The sequence below is a fragment of the Phyllobates terribilis genome, unplaced genomic scaffold (assembly GCF_046119375.1).
Source record: "Phyllobates terribilis strain yellow unplaced genomic scaffold, ASM4611937v1 Scaffold_11__3_contigs__length_659146591, whole genome shotgun sequence".
Lineage (NCBI taxonomy): Eukaryota > Metazoa > Chordata > Amphibia > Anura > Dendrobatidae > Phyllobates > Phyllobates terribilis.
Window position 1 is genome coordinate 548,002,157 of NW_027362771.1, and position 11,876 is coordinate 548,014,032.

At 45.2% G+C, this 11,876-nt stretch overlaps 1 protein-coding gene across 2 annotated transcripts in view; it reads left to right on the forward strand.

Annotated features, from left to right (window-relative positions):
* KAT6A (lysine acetyltransferase 6A) overlaps positions 1–11,876 on the forward strand; it is a 45,429-nt gene that overhangs the window by 28,017 nt on the left and 5,536 nt on the right. For both annotated transcript variants that reach the window (XM_073653974.1, XM_073653975.1), the window contains exons 3-14: positions 2,826–2,934; positions 4,141–4,256; positions 4,405–4,486; positions 4,849–4,984; positions 5,076–5,365; positions 5,454–5,542; positions 6,571–6,686; positions 8,141–8,282; positions 8,443–8,604; positions 10,783–10,876; positions 11,020–11,251; positions 11,342–11,540. In XM_073653974.1, coding sequence (XP_073510075.1) covers positions 2,826–2,934; positions 4,141–4,256; positions 4,405–4,486; positions 4,849–4,984; positions 5,076–5,365; positions 5,454–5,542; positions 6,571–6,686; positions 8,141–8,282; positions 8,443–8,604; positions 10,783–10,876; positions 11,020–11,251; positions 11,342–11,540 — 1,767 coding nt within the window. The remainder of the gene's footprint in view (positions 1–2,825; positions 2,935–4,140; positions 4,257–4,404; positions 4,487–4,848; positions 4,985–5,075; positions 5,366–5,453; positions 5,543–6,570; positions 6,687–8,140; positions 8,283–8,442; positions 8,605–10,782; positions 10,877–11,019; positions 11,252–11,341; positions 11,541–11,876) is intronic.

Sequence of the window (11,876 nt, forward strand, 5' to 3'; positions counted from 1 at the left end):
GTGGATTAAGTTCTGCAGCCGGTTATGGAGGCGCCGATTTACCCCCAGCAGACAGTGATGTATAGGAGCCCATGTTCCCATCCGTGTATGCGGAGGGTCCTGGGGCTGCGGATGTGATATTTAGGGGCTGGGAATCTTCCCCACAATCCCTTTCTGTATTCCCCACTTCCTCTAGAGCCAGATTACCAATCTGTAGTACAACCAGAAGACCCCTTGTATTAAAGTCTGGCCATATTACGCCCGTCTGACACCATCTGGAAGATTCATTTTTCTTCTGATTTTAATAAAACAAATGCAGAATATATATTTTTCCCCATGATAACACTTCCCGTCAGTGCTTGTTTCGCCCTGCCCATGGCAGCTCGGGGACCTCCTCTGTGACGTCCATATGTCTTCTTGGCATAAGAACTTTAATTTATGCCAGCAATGTAACTTGATGGATGGTTACATTCGGTGGCTATACAGACTAGTGCCACTACATGGCCTAGAGAGGGTTAATCTTACATTGGTCACATGTGGCAGTGGCCAGACAGCCCCCATATTGCTGTGAGACCACCTATCAGTAGGCTGGACTGTCAGATTGTTTGTAACCTGTAACCATGAAGACACACAGGAAATGTTGGACCTGTGCACACAGAACAGATACTTTCAGCAGAATTGCTTGGTTTTGTTTTTTTTGCAGCTGAGTTTTTCTTCTGTAATGGACGTTTTTTCTAAAGGCTGTACAATAATCCTTCAGATTGGGCATTCACTAAAATTATATTCCATAAATCCAAGCTTCAAGAGTTTGTTCCCATCGCCTCAAAAATAAATAAATATATTTATTTTATTATATTAAACATATAATATGTATAGATTAAATGTTATATATTTTTATATACACTGCTCAAAAAAATAAAGGGAACACTCAAATAACACATCCTAGATCTGAATGAATGAAATATTCTCATTGAATACTTTGTTCTGCACAAAGTTGAATGTGCTGACAACAAAATCACACAAAAATCATCAATGGAAATCAAATTTATTAACCAATGAAGGCCTGGATTTGGAGTCACCCCCAAAATTAAAGTGGAAAAGCACACTACAGGCTGATCCAACTTTGATGTAATGTCCTTAAAACAAGTCACAATGAGGCTCAGTATTGTGTGTGCCTGTATGACCTCCCTACAACGCCTGGGCATGCTCCTGATGAGGCTGAGTATTGTGTGTGGCCTCCACGTGCCTGTATGACCTCCCTACAACGCCTGGGCATGCTCCTGATGAGGCTCAGTATTGTGTGGCTTCCACGTGCCTGTATGACCTCCCTACAACGCCTGGGCATGCTCCTGATGAGGCTCAGTATTGTGTGTGGCCTCCACGTGCCTGTATGACCTCCCTACAACGCCTGGGCATGCTCCTGATGAGGTTGTGGATGGTCTCCTGTGGGATCTCCTCCCAGACCTGGACTAAAGCATCCGCCAACTCCTGGACAGTCTGTGGTGCAACGTGACGTTGGTGGATGGAGCGAGACATGATGTCCCAGATGTGCTCAATCGGATTCAGGTCTGGGGAACGGGCGGGCCAGTCCATAGCTTCAATGCCTTCATCTTGCAGGAACTGCTGACACACTCCAGCCACATGAGGTCTGGCATTGTCCTGCATTAGGAGGAACCCAGGGCCAACCGCACCAGCATATGGTCTCAAGGGGTCTGAGGATCTCATCTCGATACCTAATGGCAGTCAGGCTACCTCTGGCGAGCACATGGAGGGGTGTGCGGCCCTCCAAAGAAATGCTACCCCACACCATTACTGACCCACTGCCAAACTGGTCATGCTGAAGGATGTTGCAGGCAGCAGATCGCTCTCCACGGCGTCTCCAGACTCTGTCACGTCTGTCACATGTGCTCAGTGTGAACTTGCTTTCATCTGTGAAGAGCACAGGGCGCCAGTGGCGACTTTGCCAACCCTGGTGTTCTGTGGCAAATGCCAAGCGTCCTGCACGGTGTTGGGCTGTGAGCACAACCCCCATCTGTGGACGTCGGGCCCTCATACCACCCTCATGGAGTCAGTTTCTAATAGATTCTGTAGACACGTGCACATTTGTGACCTGCTGGAGGTCATTTTGCAGGGCTCTGGCAGTGCTCCTCCTGTTCCTCCTTGCACAAAGGCGGAGGTAGCGGTCCTGCTGCTGGGTTGTTGCCCTCCTACGGCCCCCTCCACGTCTCCTGGTGTACAGGCCTGTCTCCTGGTAGCGCCTCCAGCCTCTGGACACTACGCTGACAGACACAACAAACCTTCTTGCCACAGCTCGCATTGATGTGCCATCCTGGATGAGCTGCACTACCTGAGCAACTTCTGTGGGTTGTAGAGTCCGTCTCGTGCTACCACGAGTGTGAAAGCACAACCAACATTCAAAAGTGACCAAAACATCAGCCAGAAAGCATTGGTACTGAGATGTGGTCTGTGGTCCCCACCTGCAGAACCACTCCTTTATTGAGGGTGTCTTGATAATTGCCAATAATTTTCATCTATTGTCTATTCCATTTGCACAACAGCATGTGAAATTGATTGTCAATCAGTGTTGCTTCCTAAGTGGACAGTTTGATTTCACAGAAGTTTGATTTACTTGGAGTTATATTCTGTTGTTTAAGTGTTCCCTTTATGTTTTTTGAGCAGTGTATTATTTTTAGATATTATTATTGTTATATTTTATACGTTATTTCTATATACTATATATTATTTTATATTAATTCTAATACAATGAAAAAAAAATTATATGTAATATAGAAAGGAGAAAAAAAAAAATGAGTATCTTACATTTTTTTCCACCTTGTCCCCTCCAGCCCGTTGCTGAGCCCATCCCAATATGCAGTTTTTGTCTGGGAACCAAGGAACATAATCGAGAAAAGAAACCAGAGGAACTCATATCATGTGCAGACTGCGGAAACAGCGGTAAGTCTTATCCCTTGTGGAAAGTCTTTCTGGGTTGTGCCGAAGCGTTTTTCCCTTTTTTTGGTCCCAGAGAATTTAGTGATCTGTTCCTTGTTAAAAGGTGAACCGGTCAGTAAAATAAAGTTAGTTATTTGCAGGGAAAATCCCGTTTTATACATGTGCAGTTGCCTGATTGGAAGAGCGGCTTCAGGGAGAAAACAAAATTCTGTTCTCCCGGCAGCCACTCCCAGGGCTGAGTTACCTACATGCTGCTGTATTGTGTGTGTGCAGAGAAGGATGTCGGTCAAATTACCCGGATGGCTAACTGATCACAGCCTCCGGACCTCCCCGATTACAGGAAGCGAGCGGCTGCAGGGAGGATATAACTTTAATAGTTTTGCCCTGCAGCTGCGCTTCCAATTAGACTGCAGGTAAATACCGTTTTTGATTAGAGGGGTTTTCGTTGCTGACAAATTCCCTTTAATGCATCAAAATAAGTACAAGCCATTAATGTCAGATTTCCCATCGTTGTGCCCAAGTTAGAAGGGCCTTTTATAGCAACCCTAGCCTCCTCTGGTGACAGCACTTTGCTGACCAGCTGCTGCGGTTTCTAATATGTGCTCAATATTTCAAAGCCTTATGTGAATATTCACACAGAATTTTTTATTTTTTTTTTTAATGTTGACTTTGAAACGGAAAGCTCTTGTGTGAATGTTCCCCTGGTGTCTCCATGGTGTAATAATCTTATTGTGCCACCAGGTGGCTCTGTAATCCAGGATAACAGGCTGTCCCTTTTACTAACCTGCTGGAAAAGGACATTATAACCTTCCAGGGAAAACAAGGAGTCAAGTTTTTAACCCCTCGTAGAATTCACTTTAAAATTTCCTAAAGTGGCAAAATGTGTCAGCAACTCCTTTTCTTTTGTGACTTTTATACTTCAGTTTTCTGGTGTAAATTGATTAAATCCCCGTAAAGTGTGCATGTTCCTAAAATTTAAAGGGGATCCTACCTCTGGGTCCCTCTATCAATCCTAAATCCGAAGGGGCAGCAGGACTCTTGTAGAGCTGTTTTAGGTGGCTGGGGTGCGTTGCAGGTCCTCAGTCAGAACCCCTCGATTATGGCATATTTTAGTGACATTTTAGGAGGCTGGTCTACCCCTTTGAATGGCCATTTGTGGCATCATGACTATCTCCGAGGCTCACGTTTCTTTTCTGACTTTCTTCTTAGGTCACCCGTCCTGTCTCAAGTTCTCTCCTGAGCTTACAATACGTGTTAAGGCCCTGCGCTGGCAGTGTATTGAATGCAAGACCTGCAGTTCGTGCCGCGACCAGGGAAAAAATGCTGTAAGTCCGTCCATGGTTTTAATACGAGCGATACAATATAGGCCCAGTTAACGTGACTTGTAACTTTACAGATCTAGGACTCTGCTACTTCAAGCACCCGCATGCACTGATATGATCCATTTTTTTTTTTTTTGTATACTTTTCATAGGACAATATGCTATTCTGTGACTCGTGTGACCGAGGCTTTCACATGGAGTGCTGTGAGCCGCCTCTTACAAGAATGCCAAAAGGTAAGGATCCCCGACCTCAGGGATGAACCTGAACCTTCATAAAGGGTCCCAAAGACCCCCCTGAAATCGATATCATGGGCCTTTAAAGGGCTTCTCTGCTACTTGGACAACCCCCTTCTTAAATGACATAAGCCTATACTGACCGTTCCAGTAATGTGGGTGCCAGGTCATGTGACCACTGCAGCCAGTCAGCGACACCTAATTGACTGCAGTGGTCACGTAACATAAGGGCGCCAGTGCGGGAGGCGAATATAAGCTTTTCTTATCTTACTCTTGAGTCTCGCACATTGAAGAAAAGGAGTTTTCAGCCCGTTTTAAATATTCAATCATATGTCATGCTGACGCCTGTTCTTCCATCGCAGGCATGTGGATATGTCAGATCTGTCGACCTCGGAAGAAAGGTAGGAAGTTACTTCATAAGAAGGCAGCACAGATCCGCAGGCGTTACACTAACCCCATCGGACGCCCTAAGAATCGGTTAAAGAAGCAGAGTGCAATGTAAGTGTCCTCCACCCACGCTCCGCAGACGGCAGGATGGATCCTTTTAGACCATTGGAATTGTCGTTCACCTGTTAATTTGCGTTTATAGGACTAAAGTTCCGTTCGGAAAAGGCCGTGGCGGCCAAGGCAGAGGAAGGAAGCGCAAGTTGTCATTGTGCACGTCCTCGTCGTCAGAGGACGACTGCCGGGGCTCGGGGCGGTCGCATGGCTGCGGCTCGGCCGTACCTTTCAACAAAAAGACAAAAGGTCTTATCGATGGGCTGACCAAGTTCTTCACCCCCTCTCCTGATGGCCGCAAGGCACGAGCAGAGGCATTGGACTATTCCTTACAGCGTTCACGTAAGAGAGGACCTCGGAAGTCCGGTCAGGGAGATTGGGGTAAGACGGAAGGCTGGTGGGGTCATAAAAAAGAATACGTGATTGTAGATCGTCTGCAGACGCTGAGCCTTGTCTTCACTCCTTCCAGACAATCATGACGACGGGGACGACCATCTGGGAATGGTTTCGGATAAAGAAATTGAACTCTTTGAAGACATCCAGCAGCAGGCACTGCAGGTAGGGGTCTTGAGGTGTCCAGTCTTCTGCATGGCCCATGTGACTTCTTATGCTTTCTATCATACATAATATACTGTCTGCCGATCCCACCAACATTGGCGGGTTCAACCAATGTTAGTGTAATGTGTTAGGGGGCCTTTAGTTGGTTTTGGGAAAGTTTAAATACTGAGCCTGCCTGAACAGGTCCTACCAAGAATCCTTGTGTTGGGCTGTTAGGCCACATCTGAAGCCTGTATTGTCCAGGATATCTCGGCAGCGCTGCTATCAGTCATTTGGGAATCTGTATAGGTCTTAGGAAATGTCTACAGCTAGCAGGTAGTTAAAATGTTAACTGTCCCAGTGCCAAGGTTAGACAATGGTCAGGTTGCATGACACTTTTGCATCGTGGTTTCCTTGCACAGATCAGCGGTTTTTAACTTTTTTGTTTTTTTTGTGGGTTTTTATAATTTCTGGATGGATTGCATATGTCCCGGCTGTACCGGTAAGGAGCTCTTGGTCACTTTCCTGGCCTGCAGCTGGTTAACTGAAGCGTCCCTGCGGCTGATCACAGCTGTGACTGTACCCACAGGAGACCTCAGTGCTGCTGTCACCTAGGCACAGGCTGGGAGGGGAGGGAGCAGGGAGGAGAGCGCCCGGGGGAAGGAGAGAGACAAACAAGTGCGCGGAGCAGAGCACTAAAAAAGGGGAGGGCAGCGACAGCACCTTGGGGGCCTCCGACCCCCCCCATAGTACACAGAAGTATGTGCAAGCAGCTCTATTGGAGTCCTGGCACCACTCTGACCCTGGGCATTCAGCTGGAGGAAGGTGTGGGCAAAGAAGTCATCACTCAGGTCAGTGAAGTCTCTTACGGTGGCTGTGATACCAGTGACACCTGACTTTGCTGGTAATTTTGGCTTTTTGCATGAATTATGCACTGCTAGCAGCAAAGTACATGACGTGGCATGTCAGATCCATCGCTGCAGTTTTAGCTTTGACTTTTCCTTTGTTCTCTAACTTTGTTTTCATCGTGGTTTTTTTTTTTTTTTCAGAAAGTTGGTGTCAATGGCCCCCCGGACCCACAGGTTCGTTGCCCATCAGTGATAGAATTTGGAAAATATGAAATTCAGACTTGGTACTCTTCTCCGTACCCACAGGAGTACACAAGGTGGGTGCAGCTTAGCCAGTTGTAAGTAGTGGTGATGGTACCCATATGAGATAATTATTTATACTAAAAAAATTAATAAAATATATATTTGTTTATATTAATATGTGTTTGTACATATATGTTGTGTGTGAGTGTATATATAATGTTTTTTGTATATTATCCAGACACATTTTACATTTATGGACGAAAGTTTTGTCATTCTTAAAATTGTTCCAGAAAATGAAGTATTTCTCCCAAAAAATTATTGCAATTACACATGTTTTGTTATACAGCTGTTTATCTCCTTTGAGTGCATTGGAACAACACAAAAAAAGGCTAATTGGACAGAATTTCAAACACAAATTCAGACAAAATTGTTCAGACAAAATTGTTGGCACCTTTCCAAAATTGTGGGTAAACAACTTTTTCAAGCATTTGATGCTCGTTCAAACTTACCTGTGGCAAGTAACAGGTGTGGACAATATGAAAATCACACCGGAAACCAGATAAAAAGGGGAGAAGTTGACTCGTTCTTTGCATTGTGTGTCTGTGTGTGCCACACTAAATATGGAGAACAGAAAGAGGAGAAGAGAACTGTCTGAGGACTTGAGAACCAAACTTGTTGAAAAATATCAATAATTTCAAAGTTACAAGTCCATCTCCAGAGATCTTGATGTTGCTTTGTCCACGGTGCGCAACATAATCAAATAGTTTACAACCCATGGCACCGTAGCTAATCTCCCTGGGCGTGAACAGCATAGAAGAATTTATGAAAGATTGCAACTCAGGATAGTCCGGATGGTGGATAAGCAGCCCAAATCAAGTTCCAAAGAAATTCAAGCTGTCCTGCAGGCTCAGGATGCATCAGTGTCAGCGCAAACTATCTGTCGACATTTGAATGAAATGAAACGCTATGGCAGGAGACCCCACTGCTGACCCAGAGACATAAAAAAGCTAGACTGCAGTTTGCCAAAATGTACGTGAGTAAGCCAAAATCCTTCTGGGAAAGCGTCTTGTGGACAGATGAAACCAAGATAGAGCTTTTTGGTAAAGCACATCATTCCACTGTTTACCGAAAATGGAATGAGGCCTACAAAGAAAAGAACACCGTACCCACAGTGAAATATGGTGGAGGTTCAAAGATGTTTTGGGGTTGTTTTGCTGCCTCTGGCACTGGGTGCATTGACTGTGTGCAAGGCATCATGAAATCTGAAGATTACCAAAGGATTTTGTGTCGCAATGCAGTGCCCACAATTTTGTCCGGCCCATTTTTGGGGTATTGTGTAAAATTATGTGCAATTTGCCTTTTTCTCTCTTTTTTTGTGTTGTTCCAATACAAATAAAGGAAATAAACATGTGTATAACAAAACATGTGTAATTGCAATTTCATTTTCTGGAACAATTTTACCTACACTTTCAGCCATGACTGTATACTCAAATGCCATCTATTGCTGCTCTCTTTAACACTTTTTCAGGCTTCCCAAGTTGTACCTATGTGAATTTTGCCTCCGTTACATGAAAAGTCATACCATGCTACAGCAGCACAAGAAAAAATGTGGCTGGTTCCATCCACCTGCAAACGAAATCTACCGCAAGGACAACCTCTCCGTCTTTGAGGTAACCAGCGCTGTACAATACATTGCCGCTCGTAGTCTTCATCGCAGTTGGCTCTTCTGCTGTGTCGCCATATTGTGCTTTGTTTCCCAGCCATCAGACTTGCAGTGGGATATTTTTAGGGAGTAGCTATGTAATTGCATTTCTTTATTTCTGACTTTAGGTGGATGGGAAAGTGAGTACGATCTACTGCCAAAATCTCTGCCTTCTGGCCAAGCTTTTCCTGGACCACAAGACCCTGTATTACGACGTCGAGCCCTTCCTCTTCTACGTGCTAACGCAGAATGACGCTAAAGGATGTCATCTGGTTGGATATTTCTCCAAGGTGAGTAGGATGCTGGCGGCTGAGCTCTGTTCTCTGGAGTCTTGGCTCTCTGACTCAGGTGATTGGTAAAAGTAGGTTACACAAGATTGCAGCTCCTTGCTGTCGCTGTGCCGTCCATGTGCTGGGGACAATATGGCTGTGTCACTGTGACCTCTCCACATGTTGTGCTGCAGCCGTACCGCCTGATCTGGAGCCAGTGTCTGAGCTCACTGATGATAAATATCCACGTGTCCAGTATTGTTTTATGAAAACGTGGAATTTCTTGATGGAGATTACCAGATTAGTTTTATGTTTTACCTTCAAATTTGCTCTTTGGAAGACATTTGCAACTTTGTGTTACTAAAGCGTCGCCATCAGAACAGAAAGTACAGTTCAATGTCCACGGGCTGTGATCTTGCATATACGCTTACAGCAGAGCACAATTTGTCATTTGGCACAACGAGGTCTCTGTGCACTTTATGTCTGAGCCCTTCGTCTGTAGGATACGTGGAAGGAAGGCTACAGGATGTGCCTCCGTGTAGTCATATAGTGGTGTGTGTCGCTTGGTGTCCCCCTTTTTGTGTGTTTCTTGGTGTCCCCCTTTTTGTGTGTTTCTTGGTGTCCCCCTTTTTGTGTGTTTCTTGGTGTCCCCCTTTTTGTGTGTTTCTTGGTGTCCCCCTTTTTGTGTGTTTCTTGGTGTCCCCCTTTTTGTGTGTTTCTTGGTGTCCCCCTTTTTGTGTGTTTCTTGGTGTCCCCCTTTTTGTGTGTTTCTTGGTGTCCCCCTTTTTGTGTGTTTCTTGGTGTCCCCCTTTTTGTGTGTTTCTTGGTGTCCCCCTTTTTGTGTGTTTCTTGGTGTCCCCCTTTTTGTGTGTCGCTTGGTGTCCCACTTTAGTACATTTTTTTTTTTTTTTGCTGGTGGTCTTCTGTGTAGTCACGTATTGGTGGATGTCACACAAGGTCCGCATTGTAATGCGTTGGATATACTTCTTTTTTTTTTTTCCTTTTTCTCATGGTTGCCTTCTGTAGAGGAAAGTGCTGTCTTTTATACCATCTCATACCATTCACAAAAAGGTATGCTAAAGCTCATCGCCCCATCTTAGGCAAAAAAATACACTCTATTGGCCGTCAATGTGCACTGACCTAAGGCCTTGTTCAGATGTCCGTGTGTTTCATGGGTGGAACATGGACCCATTATCGTCTACAAGGCTATTCATGTCTGTTTTTTTGGTTTGTTTGTTTTGTGGGCCCAGTGTCTGCCAAGTGAAGAGAAAAAAACAAAAACTTTTGACCTGACTTTTTTGGCCTTGGTGTGAAGGCTGCGTTCTGCCTCTGCACCGAGGAACCGTTCATTTCTGGTCCTGATTGCCAAGAATCAGAGACCCGGGATCAATCATTAACACTAAATGGCCTGTACATGGGACTTTTTAGTTTTGGATGACCTCTGTTGATTTCTAGTCTTAAAAGAACATATCCCCCCGAGTATAACTGATGATATTAATGACGTGTTCCTTCAGGCCCCCACGGTGGCGTTTTCTGCAAGTGCTGATGACACAAGCTCGCAATTGTTTTCATCCTGTTAATCTGAACATTAATAGTGTGTAGCATGGCTCGTCTATTACCACTCGGGGGCAGGATCTCATTGTGGATGGTGTCTGGGATCTTGAGTGGGAAATATCACAGGAGGATCCTGAATGTTGATGCAAAGCTACAAAGTTCTTTCCATACAGTATCTCCATGTTCAGACTGTTCATCAGGAAAGTGTTCCTTCCCTTATAGGAGCTTATTTTAGGAATTGGTCAACACCCCTATTGGTCATCACCCCCTTAGGTTAGTCGGGTGCTCCTTATTTCTCCAGATGCCTGGCGTGATGGGTACATCACAGTAAATTTGGACAGGTGCGTGCGTCCCGGGAGTTATCCATAGCTGTCATGTCATGGACGTCGCTGTACATATTCATTGAGGAGACCCTCAGCTCCCTTTTTTTTTTAGTGGCGTCCTCTGCACCCTGACCCCATGAAGTCATCTCCATGCATGCTTCCTTTCACATATGTTAGTGTTTGGTACGTATTCACAACAGATAGGAGTCCTGCTTTACAATTGCCTTTTTGCTATCGGAGGACATGCATTTTTCGGGGATCTCCTGCTCGCCAGCTGGTCTTCAGCTTTAACATTGCTTGGTCCCTCTTGGTTTCTTCTCAGGAGAAGCACTGCCAGCAAAAGTACAACGTGTCCTGCATCATGATCCTTCCCCAATACCAGAGAAAAGGATACGGCCGCTTCCTCATAGACTTCAGTAAGTAGAGATGCTGGGTTATCGGGAGCAGAAGCTGCTCTGACCTGTCCGTATACCGAGACACACGTACGGCAGGCTCTTTTCTTTCCGCTGCAGCGGCTTCTTCCTCATTAATCTCTTGTCTTTCTTGATTCCCTTTTAAGGTTATCTTTTGTCTAAACGAGAAGGCCAAGCTGGGTCTCCAGAGAAGCCACTGTCTGATCTCGGCCGCCTGTCGTACATGGCTTATTGGAAGAGCGTGGTGCTGGAGTGTCTACACCACAACCTCGAGCGACAACTGAGCATCAGCAGACTCACCAAACTGACCGGCATCTGTCCTCAGGACATTGCGGCCACCCTACACCAGTTGCACATGATTGAATTGCGAGGGGACCGGTAATATTTGCCTATATTTCTTTTTTTTCCCTCCATCTTGATTGATGTGTGTACAATACATCTTAATATATACCCTTTATTTCTGGATAGTGTCGTGCTGGTGCGACGAGAGCAGCAGATCCAGACGCACATGAGCAGACTACAAGCCAGGCCTCGGCAAGTGGAGGTAGACCCCGAAGCTCTGAGGTGGACCCCCGTCATCGTCAGCAACTCCGTCGTTTCTGACGGAGATGTGGAGTCCGAAGACGATGAAGATGAGACCGGAAGGCAGAAAATCAATGACAGCATTGTAAGTGTCCAGGGCGGGATAATTACTGGGAAAGGAGGTTACACTATGACCAAGATGGGCGAATAAGATTACCTTCTGAATGAGAGAGCTCGATTTATCTGGAATCATAGGAAAAATAGAAAGCAAAAAAGAAATACGATTAATACTCCTGTCTTGTATGACACTAGACAGCTAAGGCCAGTGATTGTCTGCAGCAGTCACTTGGGTGTAGGGTAAGAAACGATGAAGGACCCAGCAAGTAAATGTTGATTTTTTTATTTTTTTTTTGCTACTTTATGATAAATGTTGATATTAAATATTATCTTGGACTTTGGCCTTAGAGTAGGCAAACAATAT